The sequence below is a fragment of the Prinia subflava genome, chromosome 6 (genome assembly GCF_021018805.1).
Source record: "Prinia subflava isolate CZ2003 ecotype Zambia chromosome 6, Cam_Psub_1.2, whole genome shotgun sequence".
In the NCBI taxonomy this organism is placed as follows: Eukaryota; Metazoa; Chordata; class Aves; order Passeriformes; family Cisticolidae; genus Prinia; species Prinia subflava.
Window position 1 is genome coordinate 2901448 of NC_086252.1, and position 21690 is coordinate 2923137.

Here is a 21690-nt window from a genome sequence, read left to right on the forward strand (position 1 = left end):
CAAGCACACACATTGAGAGCAGAAGAGCAGACGTGATGACACAACGAGATGCAATACAGATATCATTCGCTAAGCAGACTCCTGAAGTCTGGAACGCAAGCTTCCCTGCCACCACTTGCTTCATTCCCTGCTTCATCCTTTCCAAGACCTAGGAAACTCAAGAATTACACAGCCAAAGACACCTTCAGCAGTGAGATATCTTTGGGGTGTTTTTTTGGTCCACTAGAAGTTAACTGTCCTACCAAGAAAAAATGCACTTTCCTGTAGCCCCATTCCCACACACACTCCCTACAGCTATTTCCACCCACGCTACAGCTCTTTTTAACTGTGTTTAAAAAGCTGAGAGCGAGAGAAATGTGCTGCTGCTGCTGCTGCTCCTCCTCCTCAGGTGGGCGGGTTGGTAGCTGGTCAGTTCTCTGCAGCATTTCTCATTGCTAAATGCGTGGGAGGCCGAGAGCAGAAAGGGAAGGAAGCGGTCCGCTTCGGAAGGGAGGCGTATCAAAGCGAGTGGGAAGCAAATAGCCCCTTCCCACCTGCACATGTACAATTATATGCAATTGAAAAACTAACACAATAGATCTGCAAGCAGAGCTTTCCAAGCTGTAGTCCTAAAAGGTATCAAACAGCTTGGGTCTCAAAGCCAAAGTCGGGGGTGACCAGATCTCTGGGAAGATGGTATTTTTCACCCACAGAGAACAGGCTCGTGGGGAGGAAAAGGAGGAGGGAAGAGGGCGTTCCTTACAGTTATGGCTTTGTACGTAGGTGGAGGGTGGTTCGGGGAGAGGAGTGACAGATTGCTTGTGGCAGCAGGGAAGAAAGATGTAGGAGGGTGTTTGCCCAGGGTCCCGTCTCACCCAGGGGCTTCTGGCAGGGTGGCTGCAGCACGAGTGCTGTGTCTAAACCGCGCTAGTGGGAGGAGAGGAACTCACTGCTGGATGGACCTCCTTGGATCCTCTCTCGGTGTCTCATCCACACGGCAGCATCTGCAGCAGCACCCAGCCACTCCCACACTTTCCCCGGTGCTCTCCGAGGCCAAAAGAAAATGAAAACTCCTTCGCTCACACACTTTCATTATGGATTTGCTTTTAGCCCTTTCCAAACACTTCCTAGTTCCCCACTGATAAGATGCAAATTAACTGGTGAAGTAAAAAAAGGGGGAAAAATAAAAGTTGATTTTTTCCCCTCCCTCACACACTTTCTTGTTACAGGAGAAATTCACTACTGCGCGCCATAGCTGTATGCCCTCATCCCAAATCTGTGATTTCAGATGTTGTATGGTTGCATTATTTGAAAGGTCTCTGACCAAAAGCCCTGGGGAAGGCACGCTGTTCACATGAGGTTACTCAGGTTACAGACAAAAGCAAAAATTTGTTTCTCCATATTACATAGCTGTTTCAGTCCTTCCCTGGGTTGGCCTGCTGTTAGAGAGTGAAGAAACAGATTGGTTTTCTGCTTATTTTAAGTCTACTTCTGGTCTTAGTGACATCCCTGGAAGACTCTACTGCAGATCTGATCTTTTACTATTAGGTACCCAAGCTGGCATGAGGAAATTTCAGTTTGTGTCACCTGTTTCAGAGGGCCTTCAACTGAGTTTGGACTGAAAAATAACAATGTGAGGATTGTTTGTCAGCACAGTAATAACCAGTTAGCAGGCATGAACTGGAAATTTTCCCATTCTGTTCCTCAAACCTTCACAAACTCATTTTCTCTTAACCTTCACACACTGCAAGGATGCACTTACTACCCACACATACAGAAATGAGATGGCAACTGTTAGACCAGCAGAGGAAAAGTGAATTTACAGCAAGCCTGGAAACAGAAGCATGGGACATGACAAAGTACTTGTACCATTTATTATCTCATCTTGGTCAACTGCTCTGGAGGCTCTCAGAGGCAAATGTGAGACACAAATTAATGGTTAACTAGGGGTGTACAGGTGGCACACAGAATGGAGCTGAGCTGCTCTTGGAATCCTTTTTGAGAGCAAGAGCTCCCACATTCTAAAGCTGTATGTTTTTCTGGAAAGGAAATAACCCCACCCCCCACCAAAAATATAATTAAAAAAAAAAAAACAAAAACAAAAAACCACCAAAACAAAAACTCAAAAAACCCACCAAAACCAGACACAAAACCTGAAAACATCTGCTCAACTGTAAAGAACTCCTACAGTCTGCAACTTGTTTTCTCTTTTCAAACCTGCCGAACTCGCTGCCAGGAAATTTCTCCAGGGGGAGGAATTACAACCTGCTTATCCTTCTGGCTATTTCACTTGCACACTCTCAGCTCCCGGCTTGGTCCAGTATTGTGCAGCCCTCTTTGCCAATAGTAAAATGATCCATAAACTTCCAGGTTACAGGTCATCTCATTCTGCTTAGTCTCAGGCAACTCCCATTATTTTCACTCTTTTTGCACTACCTACTTAGAGAACATTTTAATTTACATTTTAGAAAGTATTTTCCCTTTGATATTCTACTCTGAAAAAAAATGGGGTGTGCAGGAAGACTGTTGAAAAACAGGGTGGTATCTGAGTTACTTTTTGGACAGGACTGCAATCAGCTAAATGGCTGAGAAAAAAATAGCAATTTTCTAACACCTATGAATCCCCTGCCCCTAAAAAAAACTATTGGCAAATTCAAGCCATCACCAGCAGGTTTAAAAATGAAGGCTCAAGGTAGATGGTTCTTCTGTTACCACCCCTTCTTCATGAAAATGACTTAAAAAAAAAAAAAAAGAAGGGAAAGAACTTAAAGAAAACATTAAGCATAAATTCAACATCAGCACCGTGCAGAGAAGTCAGTAGTTGTCTCAAGACAAGGCTTGCTGTTAATTCATTGTTTACAAAGGACTAGGCCCACCTGTGTTGTAAATCAGACATACAGCTGGAACATCACAAAGGATTTACATCATTATTCACACTGAGGACAGGAGGAGAACAGATCAAAATCAGCATAAGTAAAGGATTAATCAGATCACCAGCTTCTATTTTGGACCCCCAGAAACACACATCCTGTGTAATCATGTCCTGGTCACAGCCTTGCCCATGTGCAGGTGGAATTTGTTAGGCTATTTCCAGGGGTTTCAAACAGCCTCCACTTGCTCTTACCCAAGGTTAGCTTCCACACACCCATTCCTTCATTTTCACAACAATGCAAGCAAAGGGATTATCCCACAGAAAAGTCTGTTCATATTTGTCTGGGAAATGTAGAGACTTTCAGTCACAGGAAATGAGAATCAAAAATGTTACCTGTTTATTAAAACTCCCTAATTAGTAATGCATGGATGAGAGCTGCAGAGTTATCCTCAAAAATAAATTTTAAAATACATCTCTAAGTCAGGGTTCAGGTTTGCCACCTGGGACAGTTTGGTGTCATTTACCCTGATTTAGATTTAATTACATGGCTCTTGGTACAAAGCAGCATACAGGCCTGTTGTACACAAGATGACACCAAGAAGCTGCATCATTGATAATCATATAACCTCTAGGTGGACGTTTGAATATTCTGCATCACCTAATGAATTCTTGCAATTAATTATTTTGCAGTAATTAAACCAGTGCCTGCAAAAGTACCTCTTGTCCTGTTTGCAGTTATTTTTTGTTCACAATGTACAAGACTGAAGAGTGAGACTGTATTAATACAGAAATTTTCTGGGTGGGGTGTTTTGTGCCTATTTAGTTTGATGAAATTTTTTACAACCAGACTTAATATACTCTGAGAGTCATTGCAGCAGAAATGCCAACACAAATGACGCTGATATAAGCAGGGCTGAATCATTTTAGAAATAAAGAGCAAGGTTGCCCTCTGGAGACTTCTCTATAAGTGCTTCTGAGAGCTAGAAAGGTTTTTCTAACTTTTTTCTTCTTCCAGAAAAATAAACTTGCCAAAATGTTTTAAGATTTTTTTTCTTTAAATACAAAGAGGCAGCTGATGCTAAGAACTTGTTACACCATGATATGATGAAGCTGCATTTCAGCCTAATGCAGTGTATTGTCATTTACTCCACGGTTCGTCATGGCTTTTCAATATCAGTCTCATGTTGCTATGTGTCAGCCTCAAAAAACATTCATGGAATGGTCTTAGTTACTGAAATCAAAGTGAATTTTGTATTATTGACTCCTAGGGCAATAATTTCTCAACTGCCTTAATATTTTATTATTTTAAAAAAGGCAATTTTCACTGTTGCAATTTCTGAGTCTATTTATGGTGAACGCACAGGCTGCATTGGAGCTCTGAGTTGCCTGTAGGTCCTGTTGGGGCAGTAACCGTGCTGGTTCCTAATCCGTGTATTTACCTTCTGGGATAAGCGGTTCTTGGGATGTTACATTAGAGCGGCTCCTTAATCCCACCTCCCTCGCTGTCCGTGTGTCAGGAGCTGTGAGGGCAGCACAGGTGTGTCTGGCAAAGGACGAAGAGAACACGGCAGGTCAGAAATTGAGAAACCAGTCTGACTGCTGAAAATAATAAACCGCCTAAATGCAGCTCCGGCCCACGAAGTTCAGCTCTGGCGGCAGTTTGGCAATGCCAGCTTTCCCCACGTTGAGCAGCAAGCACCACGGGTGATGTTATTGCTACACGCGGCATTACTCGCTTTCCCGGCAAAGCAGCTGCATCACCAGATGCCCTCACACCGCCCGGCCTTATCCAGGACGGGGAGCAGCACCCTTTCGCTGCCCGGGTAAGGAATCTGCCTTGGTGACTGCAAAAGCGCTGTTCGCGGGGGAGAGCTGCGGCCGCCCCTCATGAGCCGCAGCCGGAGCGGGCGTGGGCCCCTCGGAGCGCCGCGCATGCGCCCCGCGCTGTGCCGTGCTGTGCCGCGCTGTGCCGCCGGGGCCGCGGAGCGCGCAGGGAGCGGTGCCGCCATGGCGGGCCGGGCGCTGCGGGCGCTGCCCAGGTAACGGGGGCCGCCCTGAGGGGCTTGAGCGGCGGCGGGGAGCGCAAGGAGCAGCGGCCCGAGCCGGCCGGGGATCGCAGCCCCGCAGCTGCTGCGAGCTGTAGTGCGGGCCTAGATCAGCCAGGCCTTCCCTAACTTTCACCTTCAGAAGCGAGCATGCCATTAAAAAACAGAGTAGCGCGCCGCGGCGTTAACACGTAACATGTGGTTGACTGGGTTTGTGCGCTGAAGTAGCTGAAAGGTGAAGTTTGTCACTCCAGCTCAGATGTGTGGCCGGTACAGCCTTCCTCAGTGGGCATTAATGAGTAACAGGCTCCTGGCTCGGGAGGAGCGCTGCTCAGAGTGTGACAGCGTGGGTCTGTGCTGTCACCCACAGAGCCACCAGCACCGCGCCAGCTCCGCGCCAGCTCGCACACAAACCCCCTGTAAACGTATGGAAAACGTGTGTACACACCAGGGCAGGCTTGTGGCACGGAAGCGTTTGGAAATAGACGATGGGTTTTGACAAATTTTTTTTTTTTTTTTTTTTTTTTTTTTTTTTTTTTTTTTTTTTTTTTTTTTTTTTTTTTTTAATGTCAACATTTAAACGTGCCCGAAAAAAAGGCTGTAAATAATTAAAAGGCACCCAGAGCGTTAATCATATCTGCCAACCCCTCTGTCCCGGTATTTTCAGGTTCTCCTAACTTGAAAACATCAGTAGCTGACATTGGTATCTGCTATCTGTTTAGCAGTAAGCAAAACATTTCCAAAATTAACAAAATTGTGCCCTAATTTAATGGACTCTAATCGGGTGAATGCAGAAAAGTTTTGTTCCCAAATTTTTCTGCCACTGCTTTGCTTAACCCAGCAGTCAGATATTCTGGGAATTGTGTTTGTAGTTTTAGCTGTCTTTTTAATGTTTCTTTTTCAGGCTGAGGGCACTCAACAGACTGCAAGTAATATTACAACATTTGGTAAGGACAGCATCGTGTCTGACTGAGTTGGAAGCTTTCAGGACTCCCTAGCTCCCCTGAGGCACACAGCACATGCAACTTCCAATGTGTTTGCACACAGTGGTTCTGAACACTGTCATTTACTGCTCAGGCATAGTATTGCACACATCCTTGAGCACTGTGTTACAGGTCTCTATTATACTGTAAATTAAGGCTTGATTATTTTGGCTTTACCTTTTAGATATTTCTTTATTTTATGGGTAGTGTCTGTGTTAGCTTCTGTAAATTCCTTAAATATCATTGCACTGTGAGTGTGAAAATAGTTCAGGGGATTTGTTTTCTACTGTTAAAAGTTACTTAAAGCAGGGTGTAAATTTGGGGTTGCAGTGTCAAACTATCAGTAATGGTACATGGAACTGTCATTGTTCTAATTGTTGCAAGTATTTTCAGACTGTCAGCTTTAAGGAATCATGGGTTTGTGTTTTATTAGTAGGGTGGGGAATTTTTTGTTTGTCTGATTCTGTTTTTTGGTGTTGTTTTTTTTCTGTAAATGTGTTTCTGTTGCACATTTCATTTAAGTGAACTCAAAATCTTATTGTAAAACAATGCGTGGTCCAAAAACTTGTCTGAGGTTTATTACTCTGAAGGACTCGAAGTAGTTTCCAAAGAACTGTTTGGGAGATGCAAATGGAAGTACAGTGGGAAAAGCTTAGCATACAATTCCAGGATGCATGTTTTGTGATCCTAAATAGTGCGTTTTGAGAATAAAATTCCATAAACACTTTTGCAAATACATTTTTAATAATCTAACTGATGACATTTGCTTTATTTATTTGTTTTTGCATGCACAGAAAATGTCTAAGCAAACAGATTCGACACCAGAAGTGTTGTTGGAAAAGAAAGGAGGTGCAGGAATAATAACTTTGAATAGACCCAAGGCTCTCAATGCACTAAATCTGCCTATGATCCAACAAATTTATCCTCAAATAAAGGTTAGTAGCCCCACTTCTACCCATCCACTCTACATATGCTAATTGAAACCAATTTTAAAATGCAGTTACACACTTCTCAGTGTACTGATTTAAAGGATGAAAGCTTGTGTGAGTACAATGAGCTCAGATTTATAGCATGGAAAAAACCAGGCAGTTTCAAGCAAGTTAGAAAGAGGAGACACATCAAAGAAATGAGCTATTAGATGGAGTTAAATTTAGCATCTCCATATGGAGATGGACATCCATGTTAATACCAGGCCTGAATTTAGAGCAGTCAGTGCTCAGCATTTGTGTGTTCCTTTTGGCAGCACCCACCTGGCCAGTTGGCACAAATTTCAATCTATACAGTGGTGTTGCCTCTTGATGGAATGCATGTTTTGTGGGGAGGCTGCATGGCTGAAAATAAAAGATAGCAGCCACTAAGAAGCAGGGGCCTGTCAGTGTCAATCCTTAAAAGAGAAGTCATGGATTTGCAGGCACTGTTTCTACAAGCTAGTGAAATACCATGAGATTTTAAGCATGAAAGAAGTCTCTTAATTTAATGATACCATTTATCACATGCACAGAGTCCAATTCATTAGATACCAGTATTTTTTGGATAATTGTCTGATGCCTTTTGGTACTTATTAGACATTTTTGAAGCACAGGTTGAAAAGGTGTCATAGTTTTTGATTTCTGTCAGGCCCTGTTTTGTGGGGTGCTGCCTTTCCTGAGAGGCTGAGAGCTGTGCACAAGTGTTCTTCTGAAATATGAAAGGCAGCTCTGCTGGTCTCTGCTCTCATGGTTGAATAGGATGCAGAAGTGGCAGAAAGTGTCTCAAACTTCAATTTAAGACAATCTATTTTAAAGTATGGTTTAATTTGCTTTTTGAAAAAGTAAAGTAAGAATTATAGACCCTGTACAGAGCAGGCATTATTTGAACAGATTTTAGTCTGATGTGGAAATACTTGCTTCTTTTTAGACGTGGGAGCAAGATCCTGAAACTTTTCTGATAATTATAAAGGGAACTGGAGGAAAAGCTTTTTGTGCTGGGGGTGATATCCGAGGTAAGGACTGTACTCAAACGTTTGATGTCTTTCCCAGTCACTACCTCGTGTTGATTGCCTTTGTTTGCTGTGACTTGGCTAAACAAAATCTTGTTATACAAGAGTAGGAGATCAGTTGGGCTGATTCTTGTGACACCTTGATCTGCAGATGCTATTTAAGGTATTTGTTGGGAGACCACTGTCAGGATAGTGTATGAAAGAGTAAAAATTGCATTTTTACAAATAACTGATAATAGCAACCACTCATTCCAGGGAGGAGAGGGTTCTTGTCTCTACGTTTCTCTTCCCAGATTTTCATTACTGACAGACTCTTTCCAAGAAATTTGAAGGGCCGTAACAGGTAGCTCTGATAGTGTTGGATAATTTGTGTCTAATGTTTTAGATGGCTAGATACAGATCTGACAATAGTGATCAATGTATCTGTGATTATTTTTTAGCTATGAACTGCAGGAAATCTCCGAAGTGTCAAAATTAGCAGTTGTAAACTGTAGGTAAACAAGTGCACAGGTTATTGTTATAAGAATATATAATAATATATTGTTACATCATGCTCTAATTGGCTTCTCATTTTTAGTATTTAGAGTCTTCAGTATAGTCAAATTTAAGTGACTGTTATAAATGTCGGTATGAAAAATATCACAAATGAGTACTAGACATTGGAGGGCTTAGAAAATGGACCGCACTCTCACAAGTATGTGACAAAGTCTCCAGGAAAATACAATTAAATCAAGTTTGACACTTACATTCGTATTTAAATTTGAGCAAATTTTCTCAAATATAATAAAGCAGGATTAAGTTTGTCTCTATTTGCTGTAGGAAAGGGCCCAATTTATGAGACATTATTTTCTTTTACTTGTGTTTTCTATTAAACTTGCAGTTATCTTCACAATTTTTATTTCTCTTAAGCCATCACAGAAGCAGGAAAAGTTGGAGATAAACTGACACAAGATTTCTTCAGAGGAGAATATAGACTGAACAATGCCATTGGTATGTTAGTAGCAATTTCTGAAACAGTACAATTTTCATAACACTGGCTTCAAATGTAAATTCCTCTCTTCGATAATTTATTAAAGACTGTGGTAACATCAGGGCAGTAGTATTTTTTTTACCAAGTTCAATACCAGTAATGTGACATATCCCATTTTTATAACTTGCATGCAGAATGTGTTTCTTTTAAGTTATTGTGACAGGTACTTTCTCCCATCTCATTGTTCTGGTTAGTTCTATTTCCTCTGTAGAAGAATTAGTTTTAGCTGCAGACACTGCAGTTCTCCTCTAAGTACCATTGATCTGCTTCATAGAAGACCTGAGGTAAATATAGATGTGTGGAAAATCATTAATATTCAGTCAGAGAGCAGAAGATCAAATTATATTAAGGCTTTTCTTTAAATAGGCTGCATGAAAGACTAGGGCTTCATACTCAGGAGTGAGCTGCCTTAGTTTATTGGAAAGCCACTGGCTGAGGTTTACTGGAGTAAAGCGTATTAAAAGAGGATATTAATTCTTTAGGCTAGGTAAAAGTCAAGACTTGACGGTTTTGATGAGAAGAAACTACCCCAAACATATTTAATTGAATATAATTTGAGTTTTAAAGTATGGTATCCAGTCTTAGTCACTACAGGAGGAGAGGTGGTGTTGCTTACATTGACTGAAGAGCACGGCTATTAGAGTAGTTCCTGAAAAGTTATTTTTACTTTGTTTAACGGAGTTTCAGGACTGAGCATGCGTGACATGTACCTTTCCTTCCTTCACCAATACAAGGCAAAAAAATAGTTTAAGGTTTCAGATAGTTGGGGAAAAAATAATATTATCTTGCCAGTTGAACTTGATGATGATTCTGTTGCAAGGGTACCTAATTTAAAAGTTTGTTTCCTTTTTTCAATCTTTTTTTAGTTCTTAGGTGTTCAATATCTCTAATGCATGTAATTACAAAACCTAGATTTTTGATAGCTTTAGTATGATTCTATTCCTTTAAGACTGAGATTTCTGCTAAAAGTATTTATTTATGTCTTATATTTTATAACTTAAAAATACAGCGGGGAACTGTTTTCACAGCATTGCAATGGGAAAGGCTTGCTGCTGTAGAAATTTAGTTCAGGGGTAGCATCTACAGCCCATGCATTAGCTTGTTAGTTCATGTAAGAACAAAGTTCAAAATACAATTCTCTTTAACATTTTCTAACTACTGATTTGAAGGATTGGTCTCCCTTTTAAAATAGGTGTTTTTTAAAACAAGGCTCTATATAGTTGTTGCAGAAAAACTCCCATCATGGTTGCAGGGGATACCTGTATCACCAGTCTTTCTGGGCTGTAAGTCTGACCTGAAAACACTGAACACAAGGCAGCAGCTTCATGCACAGTGAAGTTCTGAGTCTTTCCATGAATGATAATTGAAGGCATTGGGGCTTTAGTTTTGTGCCTTCTAAAGGCCCCAGCTGATGAAGCTGGTCATTCAGGACATTGTCACCTGAACCTGCCTGCACCATGTCCAGGGGTGTATGCAAGAGCGTGGCAGAACATGCCTGCACTGCAGAATTTACAGGCAATTGCATGTGACTGGAACCTGCCCATACTTCTGGCTTTGTAGTAAAGCACTGAAGGCCTGGAACACACCCTGGGCTCTTAATCCAGACTGTGAGAGGGGGTGAAAAGGCATCTGCTGTGTCCCAACATCAGACAAAGCTATTTATACTGGCTAAACTGTCAGGTACTCACATAACAAACAGTCCAGTGTTTGATAGTTGTAAAACGTTCTCTTACAACACTCACAGTCCAGTAAATCAGAAACTGTTTCTTTTAATTTCTTAAGAATTACATGAAGTACCTTCATTGCAAGATGATGATATGATTACTGTTTAAATTCCCAGTTGTTTTCTGCTGCTCGCTGAAGGCATAGGGAAACCTGTCACGTGGCAGCCAGTCACAGGTCCACTCTTGCAAAAGATGGATGATTGTTTTCCTTTACATTTTTTACAGGCACCTGCAAGAAGCCATATGTGGCACTTATCGATGGCATTACAATGGGAGGGGTAAGTTAAGGACCTTGTTTGATACCTGATAGATTGTTTTGAAATCATGTCATGTTGTGTCTGTGAGTTGAATGAGGGCATTTCCGTGAAGAACAAGCACCATAATCCGAGCCTGTGTCTCTTGCTTGTCTGGGAACTGCTCTTGTAGGGCCTCTGCTGTTCCTGGATAGCTAGTACAAGTGCTTTCTCTAGGAAAAGAGCAGAACCCCCTCACTGCTGGAAATAGCCCTCACGGTTTTCAGAGCACTCAGGGGGAGTTTATATCTCTTTAAAAAGTTGAGAATAGTTCTCCGTTCTAACTGTATTAAAAAAAGAACTAAATAAAATACATTTAAAGAACAACTCTTTGAAAAATTGGGAAAATTGTAAGCTACACCTTTACAGACATTCACAAATTCTATATTTTTCCAACAAGTAATCTGGAAATGCATCTACTTTCTCACCTCTGTAGTATTTTTAAAACATCATTTGTGGGATCCTGATTGCACACACACCTCACCCAGGGCTGCACCTTGTTATTAAAGCAACACAGAGAAGACTCCATCATATTGCTAGTTATACTCAGTGTTAATAATTTTTTCAGCAATTGTTGTCTGTAAACACCGTTAGTAGATAGATAACAGGGCAATGCCATGCTTTTTTTCCATGCTAAAATTCTGTTTTAGTGAGTTTCACATCTGTAGGGTATATTTGCACCGTATCAGAGAGTGGACTAAAATAATCTTCAGTTATTTTGAACAATGAGTTTAACTTTGAAGCCTGTCTGCTGTGTCACTGCTTAGATTTAGATTGTTCTCTGGCGTGTCCCTGTGGTGCGGGTGTAGAGTCTATTTAAATGAAGTTTGTCACATAGATAGATGATAGATGTGAGAAGTGGAACACTACGTGATCCATGACCTGTCATGACTCCTTCCTTTTCATCTTTCCTTACACATTTAATTTGTCTGTTTTGGTATTCTCAGCTTGTGACCTAAACATGCAGTAGCTCTCTTGCCCTTTGGTTCTTTGCTACCTAGCCCCAAAGATCTCAGCTAGAGAGCCTTTCCCTCCAGCCTAGCATACATACATTGTTTCCAGCATAAAGGGGACTTGTTCTGAAGCTCTTCTTGCAGAAAAAGTACTTTATTGACCATAGGAGTCCTGAAAGTTCGTAGATAAGAGATAGGGAGTCCATTTATTTTATGGCCTTTTGAATAATAGGATGGAAAGCTATGAATGAGCAAAACTGCCCAGCAGCCAATATCTTTTTAAAGGTCCTGCAGATGGCTTGTTATGACTGTGGCCTGAGCAGGAATAGAATTTTGTCCTTTGAAAGGAAAGTATATTTTTGGACTGAAAAGAATGTAATGGAGTCAGATGATCCTGCATTACTAAGATTCTTTATGAATTCTCTTTCCTCTAAAGAGCTTTTAAAAGACAGCAATTAGCCTGAAACTTTATTTTGGGTAATCAAATTTGGATACCCACATTTCAGTGGGACCATGACAGAGTTTAACTGCTCTTAGGGTTTGAATGACAACTTAACTCGCTTATCTTATACTGGAAGTAGCAATTACCTTTACTTGTGGGTAGGGGATTAGATTTTGACTCAGGAAGTATGCAGCCTAATTTAGGGGAACTAAGTTAAAAATCACAGAAGTGTGATTAGAAACTCCGTTACTATGTGCTTGGATAGTAGAAGTTGCTACTGGTGCACAGATGCCATAGATCTGTGATAGTAAAACCTGGAATTTTATCCAAAAGATGAACTGGTTGCACTTCATTATTGGCTAGGGGCTGGTAGGTGGCTTTGGGAGTTTCATTAGCCAACAGATGGAGCTGTGGAGCTTGTTCTAAGCACCTTCTTGTCTGTTCTCCTGTAGTTCATCAAAACTGATATTCAATATAAATGTATCTTTTCATCTTTTTGTACTTATTTGGAGCAGTAAGTTCAAATTTGTAAGACAAATATGTTAGAAGCAAAGGTGACTGCAGTTTACTGAAAAATACTGAAAGTAGTTATAAATACCACATTTACTGCTAAAGGACATGGACTCTTGAAAAGAACACTGGGCACACACTCATGTTGCTGAAAGCTACTTCAGATTTAGCTGATTTCTATCTGTAAATTTTATTTTTCTGCAAATTAAGTACCTCAGCAGTTGACAAGAAATTCAGAACTTTGAGGGTTTTTTAAATATTATTGTCTGCAAATGACATCCTAAGTTTGGTCTTCTTGGTTTTAGAAAAGTCACAGTCTTGTCTGAAGTTCTTTGGAGATGAATATAGGTGATTTATAAGATCAGTCCAAAGCTATAGGTTTAAACCGGCCTTTGGCACAAAATGTTACTGCGTCAGATACTCTCTCTAGCAGACAGAAAGATTCATAAAATTACAGAACCAAAAAAAGCACACTAGACAGATTGAGTGGTGGCTTATCAGTGATTTGGCTTGGAATTTAAGGAGAATATTTGACAGAGAAAAGAAAAAAAGCAACAAGGCATAGACTTTGGAAGTTGGTGAAAATGTCAAGGTCACTGGATTTAACTTAAAAAAATATGTAAAAAACTTAAGTAGCTTTGCAAAATGAGAAGTACATTTTCAGGAGCAAAGGCCATTACCCTTAGTTTATAGAAGAATCTGTAACAGCATGAATGAAGAACGCTTGTTTGTAGTATCATATTCTAGAGCATGTATTATTTAGAAACCTCCTGAGCCAGGCGTTATTTCAGAACCATAGTGCTAAATAACTATCAGTGGTCACACTCACTCCTCTGTACATCTCATAGTTTTTGACAGTAAGTAGGCTTGGTATTGAGAAAGACCTCTGGCAATCGATTTCACAGTTGAATGTTGTGCTTTGTGCAAAGCAACTGGTTGCTCTTTCAGGCCTATTGTCTAATATTATTAAATGCTTGTGTGATTAATTATCAGTGAGGCCAAACTAGAAACCCAAATGCTTTTTTTTTACTGGTGAGTAAAGAGAGTGTTGCTCAAACATAGGGATTCTTGGCTTTGGGCAATTTTCTGTGGGATTTAATCCTGTAGATTAGTCTGGCCTCTTACGCAGCATATTTGCTAAGTTTGTTTTAGCCTTGCTTTAAAAATTTATGCTTTTAGTTTTAGGATGAGAAAACGTCTTCCTGTGGGGGAAGTAGGTTTTAACTTTAGCTTACATTTAAACTACATTTTCAGTACAGAAATAAGTTCAGTAGAGTTGCTAACTCTCTTAAACCCTTTGCAAAACACTGTGGTTTGAGTTACTCCAAGCATCTTATTTTACAATCTTCACATTTAGGAAGAATAGTGGGAAGTTTTATCTTTAGTTTGCAATCTGACTAAATTTCCATCTCTGAGTGACACAGGTGATCCTGACGATAAGAGAGGGACTCAGGAGACTTTTCTGGGTTGTGAGCAGATCAGGGCAGGAAGCAGGAACTCCTCAAGTTTATTTACAAAGTAACTTATATACATCTCCTATAATGTCCATCCACTGGAGGATTAAATTCCCACCTCCTAATCAACGCTGGTCAAACTAACTGTCCATCACCTTTCTCCTCCAATCTAGAAATATGTAAACAAAGAGAGACAGTTAGCAAAACATGGCCAGTGTTTACATTAACAAGCAGGAGAGAAGCTGCATATTCTCTTTCAATATGAGCACTTGGCACACAGGAAAAACCTCATGGCAACATCTGAGTCCCTCAGATTGTGGGTCCCAGTTTGTGAGAGCAGTAGCACTACACAGGACTGACTCCTTTCCTCAGGAGTACAGACTGGGAGAAGAAGATACCAGCCTGTGACTGAGTCTTTGGGTTCATGAGTGGCTTTCCTTTAGTTTTGTCATCACACCTGGCAGTATGGGGTTTTTAAGCAGGGTCTTTTACTTACTCTGAGAGTTTACATCTCAGTTACGTAGAGTTTCTTTAGGGTGGCTATTGGACAGGAGAATTTTTTTAAGAACTGTTTGAATGTTCCTATCTCATGTTAAGCTTTAGACTACACAGATGTGTAGAGCTGGGAGGAGCATGAGGGTTATTCTTTTGCACTTGCATTAGGGTTAAGTACAGCTAGATGACTGCTTAGCTGATTTTCACCTAATGCACTCAGAACTCTCCAACGGCAGGAATTCTGGTTTTTCTAGATATGCCACCTGAGTGCTTAGTTATTCTTTCAAGCATGGTTTCCCTAGTGTCTAATTTAAGTCTTTAGTGTGTGTAATCAATATATTCCAGTGTTAGTCACAGCTCCCTGTGACTGTTTCGAGATACTTGCACTCCCTTGCTCCTAGTCATCTCTCTTTAATAGGGATAAGGATAGCTATTCAGCCTTTTATATAGATTAAGTCTTTTAGTCTTCTTGCAATCCTCTGGAATCTCTCCCATTTGTGTACTTTACAGTTCATTGCGATAGACCAGACAATATTTCAGCTGGAGAATTCATCAGCACCAAATAGAGCAGAACAATTATCCTCCCTATATTACAGAGATATTCTGTATTTTAGTCACAAATAGTCCATGTAAATAGCAGTTTTGAAAGCATCCAGTCCTAGGAGGCCACCACTTTTAGTTATTCCCAAAACTATTGCTGTCACCTCTTTCCTCCTTGCCTAACATAAACTTCCATCACAGTACACTTCATTACTTACCTTTTACCAATTTTAAATCTTCTTCCTTGAAATGAACTCATTTGTCAAAGAGTCAGTTTTGCAGAGCCACCCTTTTCTTCAAAGGCTAGGAAGAAAAAGAAAGTACACCTTTTCCCTGAATTTCAGGAAACCTGAGGGCTGTATGATGTGGCCCTGGGCTGATGAGGCTGTAGTGACTCTGGGCTGAGTGTTCCCAGCTCAGCCCTTGGCTGCCTGCTCTGCTGTAGTGTGGTACCTTCAGTAGTTCTTTTCACAACAGCAGTACCTCATTTGTACTAACTGCATGGTTGCTGTAAACCCCTGAAAAGCATCTAGCCATTTATTCCATGGGGAAGCATGCTTACCATCTCTGTAACTGATTATGCCTTCCTAAGTGTAGTTGTTTCCATTTTCATTCTGTTAGTTTCCCCAAAGTGAGATGGTTTTGAATCTTGCCCTTCAGATGTTTGAAGAGCAAAATTCAAAACCATCTTTGCTCTTCAAAGTATTTGCCTTCCCCAAAAGTAAACTGTGAATTATAGAAATCGTTGTTACTTCATCATCCAAGCAGATCATGAAGCTATCAAATGAGGTTTCATTAATGATTGGCTCTGCATGACCTCAGCTGGGGTACCCTCTTGGTTTTATTGCAAACTGCTGGTAACTCCTAATATTGTTTCAGAGGATGGTGCCCTCCATTTCCCAGTGATTACATCTAGGCTGTGCTTCCCTTGCTTGTTTGTGAAAGGAAACAATGCTGTGGAGACGTCACAAACATTGTGGTTTAAAATATGAAGCTTTCTCAGAATGCTGCTTAATGAGTGATGTCATTTTAATCAAGGGGTAATGCAGGTGTTCCAGAGAAACACATGCAAATTCCTGAACCTACTCCATGGTTTGGAAATGCTCATTCTATTGTGCATCTACCTTTGTATCTTCTCTTCTGGAGTATAGAACCAGAATTACTGCATCCTTGTTGCAGTAGAAGAGTGAACTCAGTACCAATATTTAGCTTTAGCTCTTTTTTCACATTAGTGCCATTTAATTTCTGGCGAAACATTCCAGGTGCTGACGTTGCTAGAGGAATCTGCCTTTCCTTGTAATTCAGATCTCAGGACCTGACAGCACATCTACCAGTACTTTACAAACATCTACATTTACACTTCAGCAGGATTTGGTCAGCAATTCTTATTCCATTAACTTTTGTTCTCAAGTAAATTGGTAGTGATGTCATAAGCAGCTTGTAAATTAGCCATTTTAGTCAACAGAATTTCAGTACACAAAGGAGCTGGAGTTGACCAATAGCTGTCCTTATCCTGTCCCATTTTTATCCAGATTGTGCAGCTGTAACGCTTCAGCAATGTTCCTTTCACTACCAACATAAATCTATTCATATAAGTTGTGGGCATGTGACTTTTACTCAGAAGTGTAGATAGCAACATTTGAGACTAACATTCAAAACCCAGGGAACATTAGGATTAAACGTATCTATAAAATCTCCTATTTTTACCCACATGTGATACAATTTTTAATTACAGTAATGCACATTTACAAGTGGATATTGCCTACAGAACAAAGCAATTCATTTGTGGTTTAATATGGGGTGCAAATTTTATTGCACATCATGGAAATTCTACTTAATAGTCACCAATATACGTATATACATGTATATGTATGGGGCTTGGGGTGACTAACTGCAGCATATGAAAGCTCATGAAATATTATGATTTTACATAGTATTTCTCTACTGTGATGGACATTATTATGCCTTTTGCCGTTTGTAAAGCTAGGAAACTAAAACCTAGAAATGTCAGTACTTCTTGGGACTTCTCCCAATACTTATTCTTTCTCTTCCTTTTTATGTCACGCCTCTTGTTAACCATCTTGTGGAACATCTTCAGTTTTGTTTTAATTTACACTCTAAAATCTGCCCTGAAGTAAAAATAATTGTCATACTAAACCTACATAAGCTGCTTTCCAGTTCTCTCTCTGCCTGTCCCCCTGTCCCCCTCCCTCGTGCCTCTGAAGCACAGAGAACTTTGTGGCCTGTTCTGTTGCCAGTGCTTCAAAGCTGAAGGCAGCTTTTACTGTGAAGTAGAATACAGATTTTGTAAATGCAAACAAATCGTTTAGAGATTGACTTGTGCACCACTTATCTTCTGAAATATGGGGTGTTGGATACAATGCTGAGGCTATCCTAAGAAAGAGTTCACTCCTTGTTGCTGTTGCTGCTTCTTTGCCATCTGGCCACGCTGCTCTGCCTGCTTGGCTCTGGGTGTGTGGTCTCAGGGATAAATGGTGCTCTTCATTTTGTGGCTAATCAGACTAGAATGTCAGCAGCTCCTGACATCACAAAAAGTAACCACTGAATGCTCAATCATTTGCACATGATATTATTCTCCATAGGGCTTATCATAAAGCACTGTCTTGAATACAAGTATTTTAAGTTATAGCTGAGTACTTGTACAGTAAGTAAAACTCCTTTTCCCTCCCCCTTCTTACTCTGCAGTGACGGAGATTTTTGCTGGTTTCTGCAGATTTGTTCTTTCCATTTAACACCAGACTCTTGCATGCTAAAAGTCTCTCTATTTTTCTCCGATTCTAGGCCTTCGTGTACCTTCCTAGCCTCATATTGAGAGTTATCTCATTATTTCCCTCTCCTTCCCTTTATTATAGATCAAGGAATAAACATTTTAAAGGGAATTACCTTTGTCTGCTTCTCCATCCTTTCATATTTCTGCCCATTGTCCTCAATTCCTGAAGAACTTGAGGGCTCATTTCCTCCTTGAGTCGTAAGACTTTCAGTCTTACACTTTCTAAGCACTGTTTTCAGTGAAATAGAACATGATTACAGAGAACCCTCTGGATTCACTCCTGTTATCCCAAATAACTGTGCCACTGTTTAAATAAAGTTCTGATGCACGTACCTGTGTTTAAGAACAGGAAGTGTTTCTTCAGTTTTAAGATAAAACCTGAAAGCTCAGTTATGCACTGATGCAAGGTGCTGGAGCACATTTCCCTCCCACTTTTCTGCCCTCCCTGCAGACATGAAGATTTGATGAGCTGGACACAGGGATTTCCTACAGTAGCTATATTTTTAGGTGATAGAGGGGAGAGCTTCTTCCAGAATTTTAGAACCAATAAAAAAGCTGCATTTGCTATCTTTTTTATTGAATGCACCTGGCCAGTTATGTATAAAGAAACAAAATTGGGATAAAAAGAATACTTTCAAATGTAAAACTAGAAAACATTGTACTCATTACTAATTAAGAGCTATTGGCTTTTCAGATCCAGGTCTTCCTGCATCTTCTCTTTTTTTTCTGTTGCAGCACAGGTCTTATGTCCATAAAAAATTGTGCAGATGATGATAGCTACCCTAGTTAAAAATTGTTTTGAAAAATCACTGAAAATCTGGGCTGCCAGTAGAAAAATCAAGCCAGGGCTTTTAAAAGGTCAATCTAAATCTGGTTGATAAAGGAAACTCACTGTGGCAGCACTGGTGCACAGAATGGCCTATGTGTCTTTTTCTTTAGGTTTCCCTGTGAGAAGAACCTGACCTAAAAGATTATTATTCATGTAGTGGGATCAATTTGTTTAAATACTTAGGGGTCAGAAGAACAAGTCTGAGACATCAGATATTATTACAGATAATCTGTCTGCAGTCAGGTCATTGTGCTTCTACGTGTCTGTAGCAGTTCGGACTGAGGCTGTCCATAACAGTACATAACCAGTATGTGGAAATAAATATTTTATATTTAAATTATATACCATCAATATTTTATGTTTTAAAATACCACACTAAATTATTGAAAAGTTCACAATACCCACTTTTTAAAATGATATTTTTAAAATACTTGTATAGAGTTTATTTACGTATCAACAGCCAAGGAAGGTGATATTGTATGTCCAGATTGATCTGTCACGCTGCACTGCTCTGGTTCACTATGTCATCTTGTCTGTTAATATCTACAGATGAAAATGGATTATACTCTTTGGATTGGGCCATAACATTAATGATGAACAAAGATTAATTTTGATTCAGTTTAAGATCCATTGTGTTTGGATGCAGGGGGTAATGCTCTTACATCCATGAATTTTGATCCACCAGAGCTGTAAGCTCCTGCTGCTTCCTGAATCAATACTCTCCCTTACTTTACCTTTTAAAACGTTCTTGCTGCACCTTGGCTATTTTTGCACATTTACATGCAGACATATTTGCCCTTTTTTTGTGTCATGCTCAGTTATGTGCAGTTGATTGCTACATTTCTTTTTGGTTCTAGCTCTACCAGAAGCTATTCTCATGCAGTTAAAAATTTAAAAAGCGTAGTCACTTGATGGGAGCTGTTACAAAAGGACTTACACTGCAGTCAATATTGGTTTTATCATAACACTGCTTACTCAAACAGCTAAAAATTATTTACCAGCCTGGTGAAGGTAACACAGGCAACATCCCTGAAGACCTTTTCTATTTATATTTCTTTTATTGTGTCACCTAAGTATTCCTAGGCAGTGCTTCCTTTACAGTCTGCGTTAGATTATTCAGTAAATAGCCACGTGTGATGGGTGGTTTTGCTGTGACACAGGTCTGCTTTTTTATATGTGAGCAGGAAGGGAGTATTTATTTCACTCTATAGTTCTCTGTTGGGGTGGCCCTCAATTTCTGATTTACTAAATGTGGGTCATTCTCAAATTAAGATAATACAGCCTTTGGGACACAGATATTCACAGTAGTTGTATTTCATTTCTGCATCTGTTGGTCACCTTGTTTGTCATTAGGAAAATACTTGTATTAAGGTTCTGTATTCATCATGAGGAAAAAAATGGAAATGAATGATAAAGTTTCTATACAGAGTCACATAATGACTTTTGAAATACAGCATTGAGTGGGCAGTATTGTAGGGGAAATAAAATTCAGATACTCTGCATTCTTTTTTTGTAAGCTTGTTGATGAATTCAGATGAACTGTTTATGAAATTATGTTCCTCCCTGAGGTATGCTGAGACAACACAGCCCCATGCTATGAAGAAGCTCCTGTGAAGAAAATGATCTCAGCCAAAACCAGCCCAGTAGTTTTAGTTGGTTGCCTGTTAGTTTCTTTATTCTCCATAACTTTTAGTCTCATTCTGTAAGTAGCCTTTACAAAATTCAAAATTCAGCTGTCAATGGAAAAAGAAGTTTCCAGCAGCAAAAGCCTGATTGACTATGGGAATGTATTACCCTGGAGAAGCCTGAAGGAAGATACCAGCTTTAGTAGAGTAGACCATGAAAAGTAGAACTCTGACAGTGCAGAATATGGTGTATTTTAATAAAGATATTATAGTGTTGTGTGTAAATGCTGGAAAAAACCTGGTGAAGTGAGCACAGTCCAATTGAAGATTTTTAATGGTGTGAAGGGCCTCCTGGAGGGACTCTGGCTATGTAAGAGTTCAGCTGAATGAAAACAAAATAAAATTAGAAAATCCTGAAATGAGGGAGGAATGCATTTAGACTTCTGACTGGTTAGTTCTTTACACAGGATGTATTAAACTAATGAGTATCTGTCCTCTGTGTTAGATCTAGAAGGTTAAACATGCAGTGATAATGTTAACCATTTGGGATGTTACAAACCATTTGGGATGTTACAAACAAAAAAAAGCATATGACCACCAGTAAAGAAGTTACTGGGATTTGTACCATTAACTAATTTTTCTCTCCAAATTTTATCCTAATATTGGATTATTTAGAAATGATCTTCAAAGAAGCAAGACCATATTCACACCACTTATTTTCTAATGAATAAAAAGAAAATATAGTTTTAGTCTTCTAAATATACTGAAATAAGGCTGTTATCTATGATACAAAACTCCAAGGCTATCTAGAAAACAAATCCAATTATGGCCTAAGCACTTGAGAAGGTTAAATCTGATTTAATTATTTCTTTCAAAAGAAAATTACAGCTTTCAACTTTCTATTTTTAAAACTAGACATTTATTTTTATCACTCTAAAAAAAGAACATGGTTGGAAGAGAAGCTCCCTTCATGGAATTCACACTTGAATCTTTGGTACTTAAAACTCAAGCCAAAAATCTGAGTCCTTAAACAAAATTCTGATTGTCTAGAAAATAAGCCAGAAAAATACTTTGAGATAGATAGTATTTGTATTTTTGGATGTGGGGTTAGAAAATATTAATTTAAGCATTAGAAAGACCAAAATGG

The 21690-nt window shown here is 39.7% G+C and overlaps 1 protein-coding gene across 2 annotated transcripts in view; it reads left to right on the forward strand.

Annotated features, from left to right (window-relative positions):
- Positions 1-4365: 4365 nt before the first annotated feature.
- HIBCH (3-hydroxyisobutyryl-CoA hydrolase) overlaps positions 4366-21690 on the forward strand; it is a 38291-nt gene continuing 20966 nt past the window's right edge. Inside the window, exons 1-6 of one of the 2 annotated variants that reach the window (XM_063399901.1) lie at positions 4366-4674; positions 5801-5843; positions 6674-6814; positions 7776-7860; positions 8767-8847; positions 10837-10889. In XM_063399901.1, the coding sequence (XP_063255971.1) occupies positions 4559-4674; positions 5801-5843; positions 6674-6814; positions 7776-7860; positions 8767-8847; positions 10837-10889 (519 nt within the window). In that variant the 5' untranslated portion in view covers positions 4366-4558. Of the gene's footprint in view, positions 4675-4723; positions 4891-5800; positions 5844-6673; positions 6815-7775; positions 7861-8766; positions 8848-10836; positions 10890-21690 lie in introns of those variants that run through there. The other variant, XM_063399900.1, reaches the window with a different exon arrangement.